We start from the raw sequence: 25,907 nt of genomic DNA, 5'->3' as shown, positions 1-25,907 counted from the left end.
GTAGTAGCGGTAGTAGTAGTAGCAGCTCTATTAGTACGGGCAGTATTTTTACATTTCGTTTTTTTATTACCTTGCTTAATGTTATTTTTACTACTACAATTGTTAATTTTGTTGTTGTTGTTATTTTTGTTGTTGTTATTATTATTGTTGTTATTTACATTCTTTGTTATGACGTCATCGCGGTCGAGGTGAAGCAGAAGCTCTGATTGGTAGGGCACGCTTTGCATGAATTCTGAAGTGTGACGTATTTAAATTTCTTAATGTTTTTTAAGTCTTTGTTTTTAATGACTATGCTTATATGTCTATCTATGTTTGTGTGTTTACGCTAGCTATATGGTTTTTGTTATTTGTTTATAAATGAAACATAATAACAAACATAGATATAGAGACATAGACTTAAAATCGTAAACATTCCAACAACATCAACATCAACAACATCAACAACAACAACATCAAAAACATCAACAACATCAACATCAACAACAACAACCCACTTATGACACCAATAAACTCCATGACGTCAACAAAATTTTTGCTCTCCAATGAATGGCTGACCACGCCTACTTCCTGCAACTCGTTCTGTAGCCAACTATGATTGGTCAATGATAAATTGTATCTCGACTCTGATTGGTCTATTGGTTTCTGCACGGAAAATGAAAAAAATTACCAATTGTGGAATGAATTTATTAAAATTAATTTGTCGCTGAAATACATTAAATAACAATGAGCGTAACGTAAACAATAATATAAACAACAAAATTAGACACAATAAAAATGAACAATAGCATAGACAATTATAAACCATTATATAAACAAAGAACAAACAAAAAGACTCACGTGATCGTCAACAGCGCCAAATTTCAAAAATTCCATCCCAGACGATATTGGCGGCAAAGAGTACAGACAATTCCCGCTATTTTCGTCATAAAATTCCCTTTTAAACAAATCAAAGAACTCATCCGTCACTATTTCCTGTTCCGGTTTATTTTTAAACTTCGACGACGACGATCTTTTGCCATTTTTGATCTTCTGACCAACGTTATTATTATTACTGTTGTTGTTGTTGTATAATAGTACTTGTATGTGTATTTTTTCGCAAGTTGGATTAAGGTACTGGGGTACCATGAGGGGATTGTTGTTGTACAGTTGAAGTTTGTTGTTGTTGTTGTTGTTGCGATTGTTGTTGCCATTACTTTGTTGCTGTTGTATCAGTCTTACGATGTTGTTTTTGTGGGATTGGCTAGTGTTATATACCTGCGTGTGTGTGTGTGTGTGTGTGTGTGTGTGTGTGTCTTTATGTGGATGTATGTGTGTGTGTCTTTATGAGGGTGTATGTGTGTGTGTGTGTGTTTTCAAGTGCATGTATGTGTAAGCGTGTCTTTAAGTGCGTGTGTGTGCGTGTATGCATGTATGCATGGTGAATAATGAAATAATGGTACTATTTTTAGAAATTTGTTTACTCAAGGGATATCCGCATACACATATACACACACACACATACAGACACACATGCAAACATCTACACACACACACACAAATAAACACACATGCATACACTGTAACACACACACACACACACACATAAATACCCAAACAAACACACACAAAAACTCACTCATACACCACAAACAAACAGAAACACACACACACACACACACACTTGTTCCTCTTTGCCTTCTGTTACCAACATAACCACTCTCCCTTCTCTCTTTCTTCCCGTTCTACCCATGCGCTGAACTAATCTGAGTAAATGAATGAATGATTGAGTGAATAAATGAATGATACTAATGAATGAATGAATGAATAGATGGATGAATGAGTGAATTAATGAATTGATAGATAAATGAATGATTGAATGAAGGATTGAATGAATAAATAAACAAAAAAATGAATGAATATACAATTAAACAAAAAATGGATGAATGAATAAATAAATAAATAGATGAACAATTGAATGAATGATTGACTGAATGCTTGATTGATTGATTGATTGATTGACGAAACTGACAAAGAAACGGAGAAACAAAGACCTGATAGGACTTTTGTGGGCATCAAAGCAAACAATAAGATCGACCTCCCCAATGTCCAGTCCCTCCTCGCCGATACACGTGGCCACCAGTGTGTTGTAACCCCCTTCACGGAACCTCTTCATCACCTGCATGGATGAAGTAAGTGAATGAATGAATGAATGAATGAGTGAGTGAGTGAGTGAGTGAGTGAGTGAGTGAGTGAGTGAGTAAATGAGTGAATGAATGAGTAAATAAGTGAGTGAATGAATGAAAGAATGAATAAATGAGTGAATGAGTGAAAACGCGCGAATCAATGCATCATGTACGTACAATGGTCTTCCAAGTTCGGGGAAGATATCTTTGAATTCAAGCAGGTCAGAGCTGAATAGCAGCAACAACATGCAACAAACATACTCTCTGAGGTAAGAAGCAAGACTCATTCGCAACAAACAAACAAATAAACAAACAAATTAATAAATAAATATTATGATAAAATAAATAAAAAAAAAGATCAATAATAAGACTCAAATTAGCACCTTAAGTTGGTCTTTCTGATTAAAACCTTTAGCTCCGCCCACGGAACTCGAGTGACCAATCAGGCTCATGGGTTTGACGAGTGGGCGGAGTTTATTTAGCAGCTGGGTTATTTCGTTGACACTGTCCCTGTATGATGAAAATATCATGGCGCGTGTCTCCTGGCCGTCTGAATTAATGAGTGAGCGAGCGAGCGAGTGAATGAATGAATGAATGAATGATGGTAATAATGAATAAACGGAGGAACGATTGAAAGGATGAATGAATGAGTGAATAAAGAATAAAATTAAAAAAATTAACCATTTTGAAATTTAGTAAAATGTCCTATGATGATTTCTTCGAGTTTTTTCAACTTTGGATGGCCATATTTCAGCGGCGGGACAATTTTTTGCGATGATGACGTTGTTGTTGTTGTTGTTGTTGATGATGATGATGATGTTATTTGTTGTTTTTGTTGTTGTTGTGTTTGTTGGGTAAGATTCGGATTGGCGTATCTAGGGTGAAAAATTTAAACGGAAACGACATCAACAAAAAAACAACATCAACAACAACTACAACAACTACAACAACAACTACAACAACAACAACAACAACAACGTCATCAACAACAACAACAACCAACTTTATAGGTTCATAATTATCATTCAAAATCTCGCACAGATTTCTGAACTCACTGACGCTCATCAACTCTGCCTTCATTCTCCCATTAAAATTGCTCTTATTGTCATTATTATAACTTATATTATTATTATTATAATTATTATCATTATAATTATTATTATTATTACTACTACTATTATCAGTAATAAATGTCTTGATGTATGCGTGTAGTGTCCTTAGACCGTGCTGATACATAAGCTCATAGCCATGGTACAGACTCATGCAGATTGCATAGTCACATTCTATGAGGCCTCTCTGAGATTTCTGCAACAAGTAAAATTATGAAATTATGACTGTAATTATTAATTAATTAATTACATAATTAACAATGATAATATCTCTTTGAGATATCTTCTTTGGACATAACAATGATATCTTTTTGAGATATCTTCTTTGGATATAACAATGATGATATCTCTTTGAGATATCTTCTTTGGATAGTGTAGGCAGACGAATCTATGAATAGCTACAACTATAAATAGTAGCAGTAATAACGACAATCACAACAATAATAACAATAATAATAACAATAAAAATAAAAACAACAACAACAATAATAATAATAATAACAATAATAATAGTAGTGATAATAATAAGCCATAGCCCCAATCCATACCGTCAAATTAGATGGGGTGTTCTTTCGATACATCTCCCGAGCCTTCAGGATCATAAATTTCGAAAGATGTCTTATATCTTTGTTGTAAATGGCGCCAAACTTCCGGAGTCTTTGGATGAAGACGTTGATTATCTTTTGAGGATAAAAATAGATGAACAAATTAACATCATCATCGTCGTCATCATCATCGTCATCGTCACCCATTATCATCATCATCGTCGTCGTCTTCACCACAATCATCATCATCATTGTCGTCACCTTAAGGTATAGGTCTCTGATGATGTTGATCTCATCACCCATCGCAATGACGATCTAATTGTGATAATAATGATGATGATGACGTATTTTGAATGAGTGGAAGAATGATTAGGTAGATGAATGAATGATGAAAAAAAAAAGAGTGATCAATTTACTAATCAATCCATCTCTCGATCAGTCATCTCATCCGTTCATTCATCCATCCATCAATCTATCTATCCATCCATCAATCTATCTATCCATCCATCCACCCATCAATCCATCGATTCACCCATCAATCCATTCATCCATCCATCCATCCAATCATCAATCCATTCATCCATCCATCAATCTATCTATCCATCCATCCACCCATCAATCCATTCATCCATCCATCCATCCAATCATCCATCCATCCACCCATCAATCCATTCATCCATCCAATCATCCATTCATACAAATTTATATTCTGAAAATATTTATTAGTCTCTAAAGACGTGACCGTGTGGCGTGTTAAAAAATGTAAAATTTGCAAGCAAATCTGTGGAAAGCCGAACGAATAAAATCCGCCGACAAGAAATTCTTCTGCGAAGTTTTAGGAATTTGTTATCCAAATCAATTCATCCACCCATCAGCCAATCAATCAATCGACCAATTTATCCACCCATCATCCAACCAATCAATCGATCCATCCGTCAACCAATGAACCTTTTCGATTTTTCTATGATGTGTGTATGGTTGGATGTCTAAGCTTTCCTCGGTTCTCAGCTCGATGTGTGATATAAGCAGGTTGTTAAGAACTTGCTGAACGGCCTGCCATTTTAGTCAGTCAGTCAATCGATCAATCAATCAATTGATCAATCAATCAATCAATCAATCAATCAATCAATCAATCAATCAATCAATCAATCAATCAATCAATCAATCAATCAATCAATCAATCAATCAATCAATCAATCAATCAATCAATCAATCAATCAATCAATCAATCAATCAATCAATCAATCAATCAATCAATCAATCAATCAACCAACCAATCAACCAACCAACCAACCAACCAATCAATCAACTAACTTTGATATCACTCCCAGGAGTAGCACTAAGGGCCAAAATTCGAAATTCACCCTCATACCTGGATAACTCTCTGACCACCTAAGCATAACAAAATGATAAAATAATACATCATCATAAATGCCTAAATACCAACTAATAAAAATGCAAATTGTAAACGCTGACCAATAAAAATGCAGTATTATAAATATCCACCAATCAAAACAGACCTGACAGTAGGCATGGTTGCCAAGAGCTTTATGAGCCTCGTCAATGACAAGACATTTGACCTTGAGGGCGGGGCAGACGCCTCGTTGAAGGTCATTCATCATCACTTGAGGAGTTAGGTAGAAAGATCTCTTTGATATCCATGATTTCTTTCGCACTTCTGGCGGCATGGCACCTGTGTTTGTTTGTTTGTTTGAGTGATTTTTAAGATTGTTATGTTGCTTGCTGTAGGTGGTGGTGATGGTGGAGTTGTTCGTTCGTTCGTTTGTTTGTTTGTTTTCATGTTTGTGTTTGTTTGTGGTGTTGTTGGAAAAAAATGTTTCGAAAATTATTAAATTCTGTTCCAAATCGATCTTTTAAATTATGACTTCTGGAACTAATGACAAAAAACAAATTACAATAAACACATCACCTGCCCTAACTACCCTAATTACACTAACGACTAACCACACTAATTACACTAACCAGTCATCTCGGCAGTGGTCTCCATGGGAATCCCCATGATGTTGTGGCAGGCTTCAATTTGCTGAGCAACAAGTGGTTTAGTCGGAGCCATGAAAATAACTTTCCCTTCGGGGTACCATCTGTAAAAATTGTACATCACTACAGCCGCCACAAATGTTTTACCTAATCCGGTAGGTAGACAGACTAGTGTATTGTTATAAAGGGCTTTCTGAGAAATGTTGTACTGATAATTTCGAATCGGTTGATTGGATGGGTAGATCCACGTTCGACCAGCTGATATGTCAAATCCATCACAAATATTTGTGGTCCTTGTGTTATTTTGATCTTTAGAAGTTGTTTTTGTTGCTGGAATTATTATGTGCTTGTTAGTTGGGTTGTTGATGTCGCAGGTTATATTTAGATTAGAGCTATTGAGTGTAAAATTTAAATTTTTTTGACAAGTTAGATGATGTCTATTGTCATCACTAATTGATTTTGCCGAAATAAGCGTTTCATTTGTTTCAATGAGCATATTTTCATCAGGAATTTCGTTATTAGTCTCGTTTTCAATGGCAGAATTTCCTTCTTCAATAATCTCATTCATATCCAGATCACTATCTCCCCACTCAATGTCAAAATTGGCCTCTTCACGCACATCACTGATTTCATGTTTGTTTAAATGGGCAGTTGATGTGGTAGGGACTAAGTTATCCGGGTTTGTTTTAGGAAAATATTCATCTTTCAAACTTTCTTGCATGGCTTGTAGTAATTCCTGATCACTGAAATCATCTTGGTGGTGTGAACTTGATTCTCTTCTTAGTCGTAGATTGTTTCCTTGGGTGGTTTTATCTTTTTCACCAAATGATTTCCAAGTTTGAAGAAGAGTTCGTTGTTGTTTGTTGTTAGGATTCATTTATTTATTTTATTTTAAATTAATTTAATTGAAATTAATCACATATTATATAAGTTTAGTTACCCAAATTTAAAAAACTTAAGTTCCCGAGATTAGTTAATGTTAAATTGTAAACAATAATCTCTTTGGCAAAACTTTTATTAAGTTCTAAAAGGTACCAAATATTTTTTGTACCAATCTAATGGCTGAATGGCTGAGCAGCTTATTTTGATTTGAATACATGTATTATGACGTCATAATGTCTTCATACGTAATATTTACTTAATAAATTTAAAATTAAACGTAAATAAAGTTATATTTTAATTGTTCTCTTGCATTGGTTGTCAATAAAATATAGAATAATTTTTAAAATTTGCACATTAATATGTATAAGTCTCAATCTAAATTATTTTCTAAAGTTCTTATCAGATATATTAATTGAACCTAAACGCTAAGGTTTACGATCGTCTTCTTGTTCTCACTTCTTCTTAACTCGTGTTAAAAACTTTTTTGCTAAATTTGCATTTGCTTTTTCTTGCCCTTTTCTCTGGAACTCTCTACCTCCTTCTTTGACTACTTCATCCCTTACGAAGTTCAAAGCGGATCTCAGGACCTCCATCTGTTTGCAAAATTCATTGAGGAGCGCTTTGAAACATCGCGGAAATAGCGCTTTACAAACTATAATTGATTAATTGATTAATTGACTGATTGTTGATCGATCGATCGATTGATTAATTAGTTTGATTTTAATTTGAATATTAAGCCGATCGGTGAGCTTAGAAGAGAATGAAAAAGCAGACAGAACAGAACGTACAAAATATAAAAAGTAACAAGCCCAAAAAATCAAACCCGCAGAAAAAGTTACTAAACGTTTTTTTCTATTTAAAGTTTTATTTCATTTTTTAATTTAAATAACTTGACTAGAGTAAATTAAAAACTAATTTTTTCCTTAATCACAAACTGATCAAATACTAAGATTAAATAATTTCAAATATTTCAATGAACACAACATAAAAAAAGCATTTTATTACATTAAATTAATTCCCAATGTTAAAGTCTTTTCTATAGAAAAACTCATCTTGAGAGTGCGAAATATTAGTACGGTAATAAAGGTTAGTTTCTTCGAAAAATTTTACTAATCTCTGACGTTTCTCTTCCATTTCGGCCTCGTCTCCCAAAAAAATGGCATACTCAACTCCCAAAATATCGATGCGAACTTCGTTAAAATCTAACGTCTTCAGAATTTCCAGTTCAGATCCTTCAGTATCCAGAGAGAAATAGTCAACATGAGTGATGTTCAAATGATGGAAAAGATAACTTAAAGGTATGCACTCTTTGGTTTGGGCTTTATTCCAGTTTTTCGGATGTGTCTTATCATACGATTTTCCAATACCACCTACCAAAAATATCGGAACAAACTGGTAATCTGCAACTATTTTACTGGTTGATAAACAGCCATGATAAGCGTAGACGTTTCTGTTTTTTGTCAACAGTGTAGCGAAGGATTCGTCGTTAGCTTCGATCAACAAACCTGTCCAATTCCGGAGAACTTCGAAGAAGAGTGTGTTGGATTGCGTTTCTCCATCGGCGGCACCACATTCAATGAAGAAGCCGTTAGTTTTGTTTCGTAGCAGCTTGTCTATTATGTATGGAGTGCCGGTTTGTGGCCAGGATCTGTGATCGTAACTTCGTAAATTCGGGCGACCTTTGTTCCGTGGGGGTAGATGCACATTCAACTTTGTCTTTCTGTAATTCTCTTCAAAATTTTTTTCCGCTTCATGGATAAATTTCTGAAATGCAAAGAAGAGAATATGGTAAAACAGTTTGCCGTCAACAATTATTTAAATACGCCTATAATTAGTGTTGTTATCAATCCTTTTCCAGTTAATACACAAAAGAACTAAAGAAGAAGAACAGAGCGTCTGCGAATTTGCGTGAATCCACGCATTACATCCAACATTCAAAATATCTCATTTGGACGCCGAATGTTCTCAGTCGTAGCAGCAAAGACTCTACAACTTTTCAATGCGATAAATTTTATGTGGTAAGCTAGATCTACTTGCATTTGAACCCGGAGACTGCAAGAGCAAATTCAGACGCTTTAGACATTATACAATTTTATCTACCTCCACGTATTACATCTCACAGAAATAAATGTATGCTCCATTGAAATTTCAATTTTAGAAAAGTTTAAAAATATATTTTAAAATAAATAAATAAATATAATAATAAATAATATATTAGATAAATAAAACAGCAATTAATATTTGGTTATAGTTGACTAATAAAATAGAAATTCCTAACCATTTGTCGAATGGCTCCATAACGGTCAACAAAGTATGCAACAATCATTATAACAACCACCCCCAACATCAACATTGTCAATACCTTCCTTATCTGCCTATAACAAAAAAAAATATTTTCTTAAATTTTATAATAATTATAATACTTACTAGTTATAATAAAAAATGTCAGATTGGAACTGTCCTCTGCCTTTAATTTTGCTCTATTATTAAAATTTTTCGAAATAAATTTTATCTTTATCTGTATTATCACAGTTGATATAGTTATTAATAGAAGTAAAAGTAGTAGCAGCAGCAGCAACAGCAGTGTTAGTAATATTAGTAGTACTAGTAGTAATAGTAATTGTACTAGTATTGTATTAATTTTATATGACCTCATGTTTTATTTCGGAATTTTGTTTCAAAATAACGCTTCTAATTTAAATAAAAGTTATGGAATATAATAAAAGATTTCTAGTTAAAAATCGTAAATAGGTTAATGTATACATTTATACATATAATTGATATGTATATAAATATACAATGCATGTCTATGTATATTGTTTAGTTATAAACTTAATATAGATATTTACATTGGATATATATATATATATATATATATATATATATATATATATATATATTAAATATCTTGATATGTTCTTCTGTTTCTCGACGAGTTTTATTAATCTCTGTCTACGGCTGGGTAAAGTACCCGAGCATTTCAAGCATTCTAGAATTGTACAAATCCTGAAAACACTGGCTGTGATGGTGATGAGATTTTGAACTATAGACCAATTTATAATCTGTCGTTTTTTTTCAAAAACCATGGAACGTGTTGTCTTGAGGTGTCTGCCGAAGTACCTGTGGATGAAAATAATTTAATGCCAACTCATCAGTCTAGATATGGCAAATACCACTTCACTGAAACTGCTATATCACCAGCTATATATTATCAAATTTATTTGCAGATGCAGATGATCAAAACATAACGGTTTTATCATTTTTAGATATGTCATCGGCAGTTGATTGTGTTGACCTTAATATTCTTCTGTCTAGATTATGCTCTACTTATGGTGTCTCTAGTGTTGTTCGCAAATGGTCCGGATCCTATCTCACTGACAGTACACAACAGGTTGCATTTAAAAACTCAGAGCCAGATGTAGCATTGGTGTCATCCGGAGTGCCGCAAGGATCTGTCTTGGGGCCCATCCTATTGCTGCTCTACATATCCGACGTAATTAAAATAATTAATCCATATGGATTTGTTTGTCATGCCTTCCTTTGCTGATGACATTCAGATGTTGGTCACCGGTCCTTCAAACTTGCCTAGAAATGAAATCGACTGACAATGAATGAATGCATGGCGGAGATTGGTCAGTGGATGGCAATGCAAGTTGAATCAATGCAAGACGCAGTTGCTTCCAGTTGGAACATGGCAGCAGTTGACAAAGATAAACATTAATTCCACCAAAATTGGAGATGTCAATATATCCTTCAGTACACAGCTTCCAATCTTGGGGGTCTTCTTGATAGCAAATTGTCCATAAAGGACCCCATCAAAAATGATATCTGTCTTTCGTATTTCGCGCCAAAAAACTTTATATTGCGTTAGATATTTGTTAGACAGACCATCAAAGGATGGGGTAGTCCATGCTTTCATATCAACACGTCTGGATTACTGCAATAGCTAGTTTTATGGTCTTCCTACAAAGTCAATTGCAATTTTTTAGTCGGTTCAAAATAGGGCTGTTTAACTTCTAGCCGGTAAACTAAAATTTGACCCGTGTGACGCCAATTTCGCATGAACTGCACTGGCTGAAGGTTGAGAAAAGAATAATTTTCAAGATCGCGGTAATCGTACACTGATCGTTAAATGGGTTGTCACCAGGATATATTTCAGACAAATTTTCTAAAAAAAGAGCCTGCTCAAAGTTCGCATCTACGGTCGGATGATATGAATTTGCTGGTGGTTCCGGTCGTAAGACGATTGCAGTTTGCTTCGAGAGATACTGGGGTTGCTGGTCCGACCCTTTGAAACAGCCTACCGGCATCAATGAGAAGACCTGGAATTTGTCTTTCTTTGTTTAAAAAAAAATTTGAAAATATTTTTATTTTTCGCTTGAATCATCAAGAAAAGGCAAAAGTTTTTTTATTCTACGTAGATGAAAATAAGAACTTCTAGCAGCAATATTAATCTGAAAAGAAAGAGACATACCTGAATCAAGGATAAAGCCTAGACTACGAAACTTTTGAGAAACATAAAGAGTTTAAGAATCAGTTAAGATAATAGGAGAAATAGTAATAGAGTGTTTAGATCTATTAAAACAAATTAATTCAAATTCAGAAGGATTAAGTTTAAGACAGATAGAGTCAGACTAAGCGATAATTGAAGAAAGACATAGAGATAGATTATGAAGAACACTATTGGGATTAGATAGAGGAAAAGAAGTATAAATATAAGAATATATGTAATGATGATGGCGACGTATTTTAAGCTTATGATGTTGCTCTGACGTCACTTGCGTTTGCGACAATACTTTATTATTGCTTGACATAAAAAATGTATGAATGAACGAACGAACGAATGAATGAATGAGTAATAAAATGAATGAATGAATGAATGTGCAAACAAAGAAATGAACAAACGAGTAAACGAACGAATGAACGAATGAAATGAATATTTGAAAAAGAGTTGCAACAAGATGAACAAAACGATTGAGACTATGATATGAAAAAATTTCTCGCTTCATCTACTAAATTTCTCGCTTCATTTTCTAAACTTCTCGCTTCATCTCCTGCATAAACACACACACACAAAACACACACACACAACACACACTCACAGATACACACACAGATACACACATACATACACAAACATATGTATATGTGTGCGTGTGTATGTATGTGTTATTTATGAAATGTGAATAATTTTGCATAACAATACCAATAAGCCATACAATGATGATGATAGTGTACATACACACACATACATATATACAAAAACACACACATACATACACACACATACATACGTATAAATGAAATGCGTGTTCACGCTTCAGTTATTTGCAGTTATTCCGATTTTATTGTGTTAGTGTGATTGACTGAATGAATAAATAAATGAAGGAATACAAAAATAGAATTAGTGAATGTTTGTATAATATTGTTTTGTGTACAATTTTGTGTATATTTCATTGTGTATTTGTGTATATATTTGTTTGTAACCCTGTATATATGTACGTATGGTTGTACATATGTATGCTTCCATTTCTGTATTTATGTTTTTGTATATATATGCCCAGATATGTTTGTATATATATGTATGCCCAGGTAAGTTTGTATGTATATCTGTATGTTTGTATGTTTGCCTGTCAGTATATTTTTATGTATGTCAGTATAAATGTGTATGTTTTGTTTGTATATGTATGTTTGTATATGTATGTTTGTATATTTTTGTATGTATGTATGTATGTATGCATACCTGTTAATGTCTCTTAATCTTTCGTTGAATTTTTTCAAAGGTTGTGGAGGCGCTGGTGTGTAGTTAGAAGTTGGAAAGATGTTTGGTCATTGACGAGGTATGTATGTTGTTGTTGTTGACGTTGTTGTTGTTGACGTTGTTGTTGTTGCTGCTGTTGCTATTGTTGTTGTTGCTGCTGCTGCTCTGCTGTTGTTGTTGTTGTTGCTGCTGCTGTTGCTGTTGTTGACGTTGTTGTTTTTATTGTTGTTGACGTTGTTGATGTTGTTGTTGTTGTTCAAAAATGCATGCTAGCACCAACATATTTTCTGCTGTCTAGTGACATGCTACTAAAAAAACCAGCACCCGTATTAGACAAATAGAAATACCAGTAGCATAGCTTGGAATCACGAAACAATGTTGACATCTGGGGAAATGGTTGAAAGTCAAAATTTCTCAATTCGTCACCATCATTTTCTTTCACCATCACCGTCATTATCATCTTCATCATCGTCATCATCGTCATCGTCGTCATCATCATCCCCATCATCATCTAACCATACAACTGATCTACTCTGGTTTCTATAGCCATTATCATCATCTCTATCATCGTCATCATCATCAACATCATTATTATTTTTATCATTATATAATAATGATAATAATAATAATGATAATATTATATTATATAATATAATAATGATAAAAATAATAATGATGTTGATGATGATGACGATGATAGAGATGATGAATATTATCATTATTATTATTATCATTATTATTATTATTATTATTATTATAATAATAATAAGTATCATCATTATCATAATACTTATTATTATTGCTATATTATTGTGAAAGGTGGATGGTCTGCTCGCTGCGAAGTCGTCGTCGGTTAATTGGACCGACTGAGATCCGCTGACAGCACTAATGTATTACCGACGCTACCGGTTCCGATACCGATTTTTGTTCCGATACCGATACGGCCGGCTGTATTCACGTCATCGTCATCATATCTGAAACTACTGTTGTTTTGGCTGTAATCATTGTAACGTTGTTGTTGTTGTTTGGGGGCTGTCCTGTTTCATTTGATACTGTTTGACCGACCTTTTTTAGAAAACGCTTGTCGCATGTTTGTTATCCGTTATGGGCAGCCGTTGTGATGACGATGATGATGTTAACGACGATGATGATGATGGTGATGATGATCGTGATGATGACGGTGATGATGATGATCGTGATGATTGTGTAAATAATGACAGAGGTAGCCAATGTAATGAGGATGAAAAAGTAATTCAATAAAAAGAAAAAGAGAAAGAAAGAGAAATATAGAAAAAAAGATTAAAGGGAGAGAGAGGGAGAAAGAAAGATAGAGAGAAAGAGAGAGAAGATGACGCCATCTTTCTTTTTACTCCTCATCATTAACCATTCAGTCAACCAGTCAATCGATCAATCAACTAACCAACCAACCAGTCAACCAACCAACCAATCAACTAACTTTAATATCACAACCTGGAGTAATGGCTTAATGGCTGAGCAGCTTATTTTGATTTGAATACATCGATTATGGCGTCATAATATTTTCATAGGTAATATTTACTTAATAAATTTTAAATCAATCTATTTGAGTAATAAATGGGAATAAACTAACATTTTAAATTAAGTTAATATTTTTCTTCTCTTACATTGGTTGCCTATAAAATACAATAATAGTTTCTAAAATTTGCACAATAATGTATAAGTCTTAATCTAAATTATTTCCTAAGTAATTATCAGATATATTAATTGGACCTAAAATTAATCATTGCTTATAAACGCTTTTGAGATGACAATTTAAAAAGCGTATATTGATAATACTAATACTAAAAACGCCCCCGCTTACGATCGTCTTTTTGCTTTCACTTCTTAACTCGTGTTAAACACATTTTGCAAAATCTGCATTTGCTTTTTTTGGCCATTTTCTCTGGAATTCTCTACCTCCTTTTCTGACTACTTCTCCATCACTTACGAAGTTCAGAGCGGATCTCAAGACCCATCTGTTTGCGAAATTCACTGGGGAGCTCTGTTGAACAACACGGAAATAGCGCTTTACAAACTAAATGATTTATTGATTGATTGAGTAATTTGATTTTAATTTGGAAAAGCCGGTCGGTGGGCTTAGAAAAAAAATGAAAAAGCTGTTTCTTCAGCACACTTTTTTCGAACTACCATATAGATAAAAAGATATCAAAGGATAAAAGGTTAAAGGTCAATTACACTCTTCCAAAGTTCAGAGAATTTAAAAACACGCACAAACATCGTACATGATTATATGCTAAACGACGCATCACACAAGAAGCATGTGATAGGCTGGGACCGTTTTGTCATATTCGAACTGCGAAACAGCTCCAGGCGACCTCAACCGCCAAAATGCCATTAGGCCATCAAAAATTATATTAAAAATAAATCAACAAAATATGGTAAAAATACTAAAACGAGATAAATTTTTTTTTAAAACTATCAATTACGACCCGACAACAGACACAAAAAAAACCTAAACTAGAAAGAAAATTGAAAACAATAAATGGAATAAGAATTGGACACAAAATCAGATTAGCCCACTCATATATAACTTTTTTCTTAATCACGAACTAATCAAAATACTAAGATTGAATAGTTTCAAATATTTCAATAAACACAACCTAAAAAAGCATTTTATTACATTAAATTAATTCCCAATGTTAAAGTCTTTTCTATAGAAAAACTCATCTTGAGAGTGCGAAATATTAGTACGGTAATAAAGGTTAGTTTCTTCGAAAAATTTTACTAATCTCTGACGTTTCTCTTCCATTTCGGCCGGGTCTCCCAAATAAATGGCATACTCAACTCCCAAAATATCGATGCGAACTTCGTTAAAATCTAACGTCTTCAGGATTTCCAGTTCAGATCCTTCAGTATCCAGAGAGAAATAGTCAACATGAGTGATGTTCAAATGATGGAAAAGATAACTTAAAGGTATGCACTCTTTGGTTTGGGCTTTATTCCAGTTTTTCGGATGTGTCTTATCATACGATTTTCCAATACCCCCTGTCAAAAATATCGGAACAAACTGGTAATCCGCAACTATTTTACTGGTCGATAAACAGCCATGGTAAGCGTAGACGTTTCTGTTTTTTGTCAACAGTGTAGCGAAGGAGTCGTCGTTAGCTTCGATCAACAAACCTGTCCAATTCCGGAGAACTTCGAAGAAGAGTGTGTTGGATTGCGTTTCTCCATCGGCGGCACCACATTCAATGAAGAAGCCGTTAGTTTTGTTTCGTAGCAGCTTGTCTATTATGTATGGAGTGCCGGTTTGTGGCCAGGATCTGTGATTGTAACTTCGTAACTTCGGGCGACCTTTGTTCTGTGGGGGTAGGTGCACTTTCAACTTTGTCTTTCTGTAATTCTCTTCAAAATTTTTTTCCGCTTCATGGATAAATTTCTGAAATGCAAAGAAGAGAATATGGTAAAATAGTTTGCCGAAGGAAAAAAAGAAAAAAAGCGTCAAACATCAAAGAAGTAAACTTTGACCATAAATATGCTCATAAATCTTCAAAGTAGCATATGAAATTTCTAATCAAATGAATTTTTAGAATTTAAAAATTTTTTAGAATTTTAAGAAAAAAAAATTTTTCAATAATAATAATAATAATAATAATAATAATAATAATAATTTGTGTAAGTATATCTGTTCACTCGCATATAAAAGATATTTTTTAGTCAAAATTTAATTTGAAATTACTTTGAAATTAGCAAATTATATGAAAGATGAAATTACTAAACTACAAATTACCAATCACTTAAAAATTGAATTATTGTAATTTGAATTACGTAATTTCGTTACTTGAATTACATTACTGCCTATCTCTGTACATATTAATAAAATAAAATAAATAAGAGACAAAATTAGATATGTATTTTCTTAAGGCCCGATAGGATGGTAAGTCGTGGATTAGTTTGGCTGCAATAAGTTTAAGGCGCATTTTAAATAAAAAAATATTATTAATATTTTTTAAACTATAAGGAATAACACAGTCCCATAGCAATGGAGCAGTAATTGATAAGCTATTTTTTATAACATTCAATCTAGATGGCTAAATATAAAAAGTGTGATTTTGTCTTGTTTTTAAAGATTTTATGTTATTCGAAAACTTCAAGAGATTTGAAATAGATTTAATTAATAAATAGATTCAAGAGATTTAATTATAGTTGATTAACAAAATAGAAATTCCTAACCATTTGTCGAATGGCTCCATAACGGTCAACACAGTATGCAACAATCATTATAACAACGACCACCAACATCAACATTGTCAATACGTTCTTCATCTGGCTATAATAAAAAATATATTTTTCTAAATTTAATAATCATTATAATACTTGGTATTTATATTAATAAATGTCAAATTGGTACGGTCCTCTGCCTTTAATTTTGCTTTATTATTAAAATTTTTCGAAATAAATGCTATCTTTATTAATCTTTATTTGCACAGTTGATATTGTTATTAATAGAAGTAAAAGTAGCAGCAGCAACAGCAGTGGTAGTAATAGTAGTAGCAGTAGTAATATTAATTGTACTAGTATTAGTATTAATTTTATATAACCTCATGTTTTATTTCGGAATTTAAATTCAAAATAACGCTTCTAATTTAAATAAAAGTTATAGAATATGATAAAAGTTAAAAAGTTAAAAATCATAAATCATTCTAGTTAAAAATCATAAATAGGTGTATGTATACATTTATACATATAATTGATATATCTAAAAAATTACAATGCATGTCTATGTATATTGCTTGTATATATAGTTATATATTCTATAAATTCTACCGAATATTGTAATATTCTACAGAATATTGTAAAAATTATAGTCTATTACCAGCATAGTTATATATATATATATATATATATATATATATATATATATATATATTCCAAACTGGAGTACCCTTAAAGAACCTTTGGATACAAAGAACCTTGAAAGAACCCAAAGAACCTGCATCCCACGTTCATTATGAATATATATATATATATATATATATATATATATATATATATAAACAAAAATATATACCTATATATAAATAAATAGATATTTATATATAAATACATGAGAGAGCAACTAGACGAATCAATTTTCATAGATTAAAGACATTCCATAATAAATGTCCCCTATTATAATTTGCGACTAGACGAATCAATACTCATAGAACAAAGGCATCCGATATTAGATATTCAACAATGGGCAATTGGAATTCTTCCTAGCAATAAATTTAGAAACAGAGGAATCATCGATAATGAAAACATGTAAAAGTGTTATAATGAACGAAGTTGAAGATTGCAAAACTTATTAAATGAGCGTTGGGTGTTCACTTTGAACAAACAAGGAATCAACAAAGTAGATTAAAGACACAGTATCCGGTCACATTAATTCAATTCTCTTTAAGGCTTCAAACAATAGTGACAATAGTAATCTTACTCTTCTTCTTGCTCTTGACTTTTCCTCTGCTTTTGATACTGTTGACCATACTATTCTCTTGAGGCTGCTAGATCTTGTTTTAATATTACTGAAACTTGTCTATCTTGGTTTTCTTCTTATCTCTGTAATCGTTTTGCTTCTGTTGTTTTCAATAATTCTACTTCTAACTCATCTACTCTTACTTTCAGGGTATCTCAGGGTTTCATCCTTGGCCCTCTTCAATTTTTATACTCTACATTTTTGATTTACCTCATTATTATATATATATATAAATTTTACAATATTCTATAAATTCTACCGAATGTTTGGTGTTAATATGTTTTTAGTTCGTTTTTTTCAATTTTTCTCACTAAAGTTTTTTGGTGATCGTTTAGTTTATTAAAATTCAAAATAAACTTATTTTCCGAATTCATGCTGCAAAAAGGCCATATTTCGATTCCAAATGAATCATCTTCAGTGCTTTCTGTTGTTTATACGTTATACGTTATGTTAAAACTTTAGTGAGAAAAATTGAAAAAACGAACTACAAACATATTAACGCCAAACATTTGGTAGAATTTATAGAATATTGTAAAAATTATGGTCTATTACCAACACACACACACACACACACACACACACACACACACACACACACACACACACACACACACACACACACACACACACACACACACACACACACACACACACACGGTTTTTTATTTAGTTGTTACAATCTTGAGTTTTGGAACTCTCATGAAATTTTATAAATTACTGCATTAATTATGGTCTTTTATGTATGTATGTATGTATGTATACATATATATGTATACATACATATATATATTATATATATATATGTATAGAAATTTATAGAAATGCAATTATTGATATATATATATATATATATATATATATATATATATATAATATGTAGATATTTATAATGAGTGTATAATAATATGTGACTCAAATGGTTACCATGGAAAATGTGAAAACAAGCGTTAGGTAGGTAAACAGAAATAATTCGAAAGAAGAATTTGTTTGCTCTTACTCAGGCAGCCGATAAGAATATTATAATTAGCACATGTCATCTGTTTCTCAAAAATTTAGGCACGCACAACTGCACTGCACAACTGAATAATTTTTAAATGAACGCATCAATCGATGATTTGAGAACATTTTAATTTAATTAACGTAAAACGTGTTATATAAAATTGTTTGAATGCCAGGACATTCCCATCTTCAGGGGCTATGCAATGTGTGCAATGGACGTGTATTCACGTACAATGGTGTGTGTGTGTGTTTATGTCGTTTATAAATCTCGTGCAAATAAATATGGTGATGTATAATACACAATGCATCAGTTCACCGTTCATATAGTACGAAGTGAACAGAGGACGGTTTGTATTTTTACTTTCTATTGGTGTTGCAATTTAGTTTGTTTCAAGTGTATGTATGTATGTTTGTATGTATGTACGATTTTCTCCTAATTGTTCATCAACAACACAAATACACACACACACGAACGGACACAAAATTTGATTGAATTTATATTTAATAGAAATCGAAACCACTGCAAAGTTGAATACTTAACCATAGATGTATCCATGTATCTCTTGATCTGGATACAACAAAATCTCTGATCCATGCGTTTGTGGTCAGTCGGGTTGATTATTGCAACAGTTTGCTGAGCGGATGTCCGAAGTCAACAATATATGGGATAAAATCAATACAAAACAGGGCAGCGAAGCTTATAGTACAAGGAAATAAATATGACCGTGTGACCCCAATTTTTCGTGAATTACATTGGCTGCCAATTGAAAGCAGAATCGTTTTCAAAGTTTTGGTGATGATGAAACGATGTAAGCAAGGTTCGGCTCCGAAATATCTAATAGATCTGTGCAAAAAAACACCAATAACAGTAGCGGGTAGATTCTTAAGATCTTCCAAAAACAATGATTTTCAGAAACCGTTGGTAAACTCATCAATGGCGTCAAGAAGTTTTGCAGTGTATGGCCCAAGGATGTGGAATGATTTGCCAACAGAGCTGAAAACAAATGAGATTGATGAAGTGATTTTTAGAAAAAGAATCAAAGCGCACTTGTGGGATAAAGCGTTTGTGAGAACTTGAACGAGCGCTATATAAACTCTACATATATATATATATATATATATATATATATATATATATATATATATATATATATATATATATATATATATATATATATATATATATATATATATATATATATATATATATATATATATATATATATATATATATATATATATATATATATATATATATATGTCTAACAGAAGGATGTTTTTTTATTTTTACATAAACACTCTACATAAAGTTGTTAGTACTAAAATGACGTCACTTTGAACAACAAGTTACTTTTCCTAATCATAATTTTCATGTCATAGTTTGGAGATACGTTTTTTTAGTTGGTTTGTGTGTATGTGTGCGGGTGTGCGCGTGCGTATGAAACCTAGAAAAAATAACAAAGAAAACTAAACACTAAATAATAACTTCAAAAAGATTTTCCTCCCTCCATAAACTTTTTTGTAAACAACTAACTTAAAGTACGTTCTATTGTTTTGGTTTGCACGTGTAGGTTTAATTCATGTGTAAATCTTCTAACTTTTTTCATCTCCGATAAAAATCAAAAAACATAATAAATCCAAACAGGAACATGAACATTAATTTACGGCAAGACTCGTACTGGGGGGGCCTAACTTTGGCGCCTCCCCTACAACAACAACAACAACAACAGCCGTCAAAATTAACCCGTCAACAAAAACGATTGAAGTATTTGGAAAATAGAAAGCGTAAAATAGAGAAATTATTAAATTTAAAAAAAAATTTTCAAACTGCTGCCACAACTTTTCCTAATACCAAAGAACCTAATTTTTGTGACTTTGAATCCAACTCCTACCAACCAGTTTACAATAAGAACTTTTCCAAAAAGGGTAAATTTTCGGGAAAGAGGTATTATGTCTATGAGGCATCTGATAGTAATGCTGGATCTACTGGAAATAAAACAAAAATGCTGCAAAATGTCTTTCCACTACCAGGCCTAACATGTGAAGATGGCGTTAATAATTCCTATGAGAATGTTCTTAATGACGATTTTATACCTTTATCTTCATCATCGACGTCGTCTGTAAAGCTAAAGAAATCAAAATATTTTAGAAAAAATGTTAATGAAAGTCATTTAGATTTTTTAAACAAGAATAAAAAAGTTAAAATATATGCCCCTAGTGATAATAATAGCAAATCCAGAAAACATAGAAAGTTTAATAAAAAATATGATAAGAGTAGAAATGATGCTGATACTAAAGATGACTTTAATGATGATGTTGCTATTTATGTTGATGATAATGCTGGTGACTATAGTGATGATTGCGATGTGGTTTGTATTGCTGATGATGATGATGATGATAAGGATGATGATGAGGATAATATCAGTAAAAATGATGTGAATCATGACAATGAGGGGAGATTTAATAGTGAGACTTTAGAAAATTTGAAAGAAAAATCTAAAAAGATTCTCAACTTCAAGAAGAAGTCTGTATTGTTATTTTTGTGTGTGTGTGTTTTTCATTTATTTTCAGTTTAAACAATATTTTCAAATTTCATACCAATCAATTTAAAAGTTGAAAAATTGAAAAAATATACCACATAAACTTATAATGATGACGATAATTTATTCAGTTTAAAAGTGAAATGACATTTTAAAAAAATTAATTTTTTCAGATACAAATTATTCCTCGAAGACCAATCCCAAATAATCTTACTAAAACTTGGCGGACGGGTAATTCTAGAAGGAACTGGCACAATAAGGTGCCTTTTTGGGACCTTTACCATATATGGGTATCATTGTAGCAGCAGCAGTAACAGTAGTAGTAGCAGCACTAAACTAAAAGAAGAGTTTGACATTTTTTCATTTAAAAATCACGGCCTGCTAACTCTAACTGCAACCTCCATCACAGACACAGTAACATTTTCTAACTGTTATAAAACTCTGAAATTCAAAAATCCATGCAAGGCCTTAAAATTACTAAAAAAATTGAGAAAAGAAAATAGATATATCATTTTTATGATTAAAAGTAAACCTTTCTATTTACTTGAGAGGTTGAAAGCCTGCAGTAAGAAGTACCAGCGCATCGCTGGACCCCCCAATGAGGTCGCCAAATTAGGGTTTAGTAAAGATAGCAGCCTGTCTGTGAAGATTAGTGAGAATTTCCAAAATGTCGCAAGATTCTGGGCTGACCTTATCAACAATGAAGGTCATTTGAATTAATTAGTTGATAATTTCATTATATATTTCATAGTTCTTTACAATCATTTAAGTAGAGAGATAACAAAGAGAGAATTAATTAAGAGGTAATTGGTAATAACGTAATTAATTATAGATAATAAATGTATTTTGATTAGTTATAATTAAAATTCTAGAAAATGGTCCGGTACTTATAATGTGTGGAGGCAAAAACAGCGGGAAATCTACAATGGCCAGGTACCTGCTCAACTGTGCCCTCAACGAGTAACTATTACTATTATTATTATAATTATTAATTATAATTAATAATAATATTGTTATAATTAACTCTACATTATTGATTGTATTATTAATTTACATCATCATCTCAGTGATTATCATCATCTCAGTGATCATCATCACAACCACGAACATGACGTCATTATCATCATCATCATCATCATTATTATCATCATCATCATCATGACTGAAGATGTGATAGGGTAGCTTTTTTGGAGTGTGATGTCGGCCAATCAGAGTTCACCGCCCCAGGTCACCTGAGTTTGAACGTCATCAGCAGACCCGTTTTTGGTTGGTTGGTCGGTTGTTTGATAGGTTGATTGGTCGGTTGTTTGATTGGCTGATTGGTCGGTTGTTTGAATGGTTGGTTGGCTGATTGGTTGGTCGATTGTTTGATTGGCTGGTGTGTTGTTCGATTGGTTGGCTGGTTGATAATTTACCCTTTCATTTCATCATAATAGGTCCTCCATATACTCATCAACAAAAGGCTGCCTTGTAAGTTTTTTTCTTTCTCTTCTCACTCTCTCTTTCATTAACTATCATCATAATGTTAATTATTACTATTATGTATAATTATTATTATTATTATTATTATTATTATTATTATTATTATTATTATAGTTGATTCTTTAAATAGTGTGAATTAGATTTTTCACAACTCGCAATTTATTTCTTTTTTCAGTAAATTAAATTTTAAATTCTGCTTTGGTTAATAACTATTAAAATTTATTTTTAGCTCGAGTTTTGCCGGATTCGTCAACCCATCCCTGGACCCCCTGCACTACGTCAGATGCCTAAAATTAGTGCACAGCTCCTATCTTAAGCATTTTGTGAATCTGCCTCTTATTGTTAACACAATGGGCTGGAACCAAGGTTTTAATTTTTACTAAGATTTACGATCGTCATCTTCATCATCATCGTCATCTTCATCATCATCGTCGTCATCGTCATCAGGTTTGGGTCTCAGTTTATTCGTCGAGACACTAAAATTAGTGAAGCCCGCCATGTTAGTCCAGTTAGACGGACCCTGTTTCAAGGCTAACTTCCCCCTCATGTTACCAAAGATCATTAATAACGAATCTAATTATTTTTATGACCTAAATGTTAGCTTCCTTTTTTGTGGCTTATTCGTTTTATTTCATGGATTTGATTGATTGAATGAATGAATGATAAGAAGAAACAGTTATTGGATGAGTGGTTTTAGGAATGAAAGAATGAATGAATAAATGAATGGATAAACGAATGAATAAAATGAATTAAAGAATGAACGAATGAATTAATGCATCGAAAATAAATGAATGAATGAATGAAGAATAAATGAATGAGCGAATGAATGGATTAGTATTTGAATGAATGAATAAATGGATAATTTCATTAATAATGGAACGAAAGAACGAACAAACGAACGAATAAATGAACAATTGAATAAACGAACTCAACGTTAATTCTTTACCCTCAATTCATTCAGGTTGTCAGCAGTGACGATATGCTATCACCATCGTCAGAGTCCTCACCAGCATCATCACCACCACCACCATCATCATCATTATCATCACCACCACCATCATTATCATCATCTCCATCATCATTATCATTACCACCTATTGATGACGACCGTGACAGTCGTGGGGTCATCAGTTATAGCTTGCACTGTTTGAAGAGCGAGTTCTCGTCACTTAAGTTCGTTGGTTTCATTGTTGTAAAGTTACAGTAACAACAACAATAACAACAACAATAATAATAATAATAAATGGTATTGACACCAAAGAAATGTTAACAGCACTTCCTCTAGGTCTAGTCTGACGGCAGCTGACACGAGGAACTTGACACTCTTTGCCAACTTCCTGAACTTTGACCTGATCTTGAAATCCAGTAACTATAGCAACTGTACTAATAACAATCACCATTATTGCAACTTGCCTATATACAAAGTTCGTTATTGCCTCTATTGTTGTTGTTGTTGTTTGTTTTTGCTTTTTGGTATTTTTGTTATTACTACTATTAGGTGTCTTTGGATTCTTTGGCTCTGCACGTCTGCCACGAGCAAGTTCCCAATTCACTAATTTTGAGGGCTTTCAATGGTCGATTCTGTTCTCTGTGTGTAGTCGAGGAGGATATGGTTGGTTTAGTTGGTTGGTTGGCTGGTTGGTTGTTGATTGATTGGTTGGTTGTAGTTGATTGGTTGGTTGGTTGTAGTTGATTGGTTGGTTGGTTGATCAGTTGGTTAGTTGGTTGGTTGGTTAGTTGGCTAATTGGTTGGTTGGTTAGTTGGCTAGTTGATTGGTTGGTTAGTTGGCCAGTTGGTTGGTTGTTTGGTTGGTTACTATAATAACCGTTTTATAGGCTATAATAAAATGATGAAAATTCATTTTCCAGATTGTAAAGTCCAAGATGAAGGGCTGTCCCAACTTTTTGAAAGATCTGCCGGTTTGCCAAAGTAAAGGAATAGGTTGGTGGTACGTTCAAAATATAAATAATGATAATGATGATGATGGCAATAATAATAATAATAAAGGAGAAGATGAGGATCAAAGTATTAATTAATTAATTAACTGCCTAATTAATATTAATTAATTAGTTAATTAATTAATTATTATTCTTTGCATACAACAGGCATTGTCTACTCCATAGACATGAAGTCGAGATGTGTGAGCATTGCAACTAACGTTCCGGCAGATTCGTTAGAATTAGTGAATTGCTTGCTGGTGGGGGCCGTCGATCTGCCTAAAGAAATGTTCGACCAGGACTTCAATGTCAGTGCTGTTCTATAGTTTTGCCTTGCATTTTTTTTGGTTTTTTGTCGAGATGAATGTTATTTTAATTACTTCATAATTTTATGATTGGGTTGAGTAAATAAATGAATAAATTATATTAATTATTTTAATTAAAATTAATTAAGAATTAATAAATTTTTAGGGAAGATCGATTGGCGTTCCATACTTGGACTACCAATCAGAGATCACTGGGGGCGGTTGCCTAACTCCTAAAGGGAGGAAAGTTCCTAGATTGAGGCCGACCAAATAGAAGACTTCATTTAATAATATTTATTATATTTTATTTTTTTGGAAAATGATTAGATAACTTTTAAATTTTGATGAAATTACGTCAATTGTTTTTTTTTCTGTCTTTATGTGATTTTAAATTAAAATATATGATCAGGAAATTGTCATTTATGACTTCAAGTGCAATTTTTTAGCAAAAAAAAACATTTCTCTGTGTTAATGTTCTGTATTTTGGGTTGCTCCGTATTAGACGGTTTCATTTGAATATGGATATAAGGTTTTAGATGTGAGTCGATTCTAAAAATGTCATTTTTGAATTAAAACCTCTGAAAAACATTGGTTTTTAATAAAATTAGTATTCATTTAATGAAAATGCTAAAATATAACTTTAGGCAAATGTAAAGCTAGTAACCATTTAAACTGACAGTTCAAAATATTAT

At 32.5% G+C, this 25,907-nt stretch overlaps 4 protein-coding genes across 4 annotated transcripts; 1 reads left to right on the top strand and 3 right to left on the bottom strand.

Annotated features, from left to right (window-relative positions):
• Positions 1-804: 804 nt before the first annotated feature.
• HELRODRAFT_117169 (hypothetical protein) lies at positions 805-6,310 on the bottom strand (the record flags this gene model as incomplete). The annotated part of the gene is made up of 13 exons (XM_009014014.1): positions 805-1,254; positions 1,661-1,742; positions 2,031-2,155; positions 2,546-2,712; positions 2,844-3,037; positions 3,218-3,230; positions 3,335-3,467; positions 3,820-3,951; positions 4,078-4,131; positions 4,765-4,869; positions 5,131-5,208; positions 5,337-5,509; positions 5,800-6,310. The coding sequence occupies 13 exons, from the start codon at positions 6,308-6,310 to the stop codon at positions 805-807; spliced, it is 2,217 nt and encodes a 738-aa protein (XP_009012262.1).
• Positions 6,311-7,707: 1,397 nt separating this feature from the next.
• On the bottom strand, positions 7,708-9,352 carry HELRODRAFT_183999 (hypothetical protein; the record flags this gene model as incomplete). Its single annotated transcript, XM_009014013.1, has 3 exons — positions 7,708-8,460; positions 8,975-9,071; positions 9,348-9,352. 3 exons carry the CDS (start codon positions 9,350-9,352, stop codon positions 7,708-7,710), a joined length of 855 nt encoding a protein of 284 aa, XP_009012261.1.
• Positions 9,353-15,122: 5,770 nt separating this feature from the next.
• On the bottom strand, positions 15,123-16,762 carry HELRODRAFT_183998 (hypothetical protein; the record flags this gene model as incomplete). The annotated part of the gene is made up of 2 exons (XM_009014012.1): positions 15,123-15,875; positions 16,670-16,762. The coding sequence occupies 2 exons, from the start codon at positions 16,760-16,762 to the stop codon at positions 15,123-15,125; spliced, it is 846 nt and encodes a 281-aa protein (XP_009012260.1).
• Positions 16,763-20,599: 3,837 nt separating this feature from the next.
• Positions 20,600-25,489, top strand: HELRODRAFT_183997 (hypothetical protein; the record flags this gene model as incomplete). Its single annotated transcript, XM_009014011.1, has 13 exons — positions 20,600-21,474; positions 21,684-21,750; positions 21,956-22,196; positions 22,363-22,450; positions 23,202-23,338; positions 23,420-23,568; positions 23,934-23,965; positions 24,089-24,145; positions 24,234-24,396; positions 24,471-24,569; positions 24,842-24,914; positions 25,079-25,218; positions 25,382-25,489. The coding sequence occupies 13 exons, from the start codon at positions 20,600-20,602 to the stop codon at positions 25,487-25,489; spliced, it is 2,229 nt and encodes a 742-aa protein (XP_009012259.1).
• Positions 25,490-25,907: the final 418 nt, after the last annotated feature.

Source organism: Helobdella robusta, assembly GCF_000326865.2.
Source record: "Helobdella robusta unplaced genomic scaffold HELROscaffold_128, whole genome shotgun sequence".
Taxonomy (NCBI): Eukaryota; Metazoa; Annelida; class Clitellata; order Rhynchobdellida; family Glossiphoniidae; genus Helobdella; species Helobdella robusta.
The sequence above is the reverse complement of the archived record's forward strand: the minus strand, read 5'-3'. Positions and strand labels throughout refer to the sequence as shown.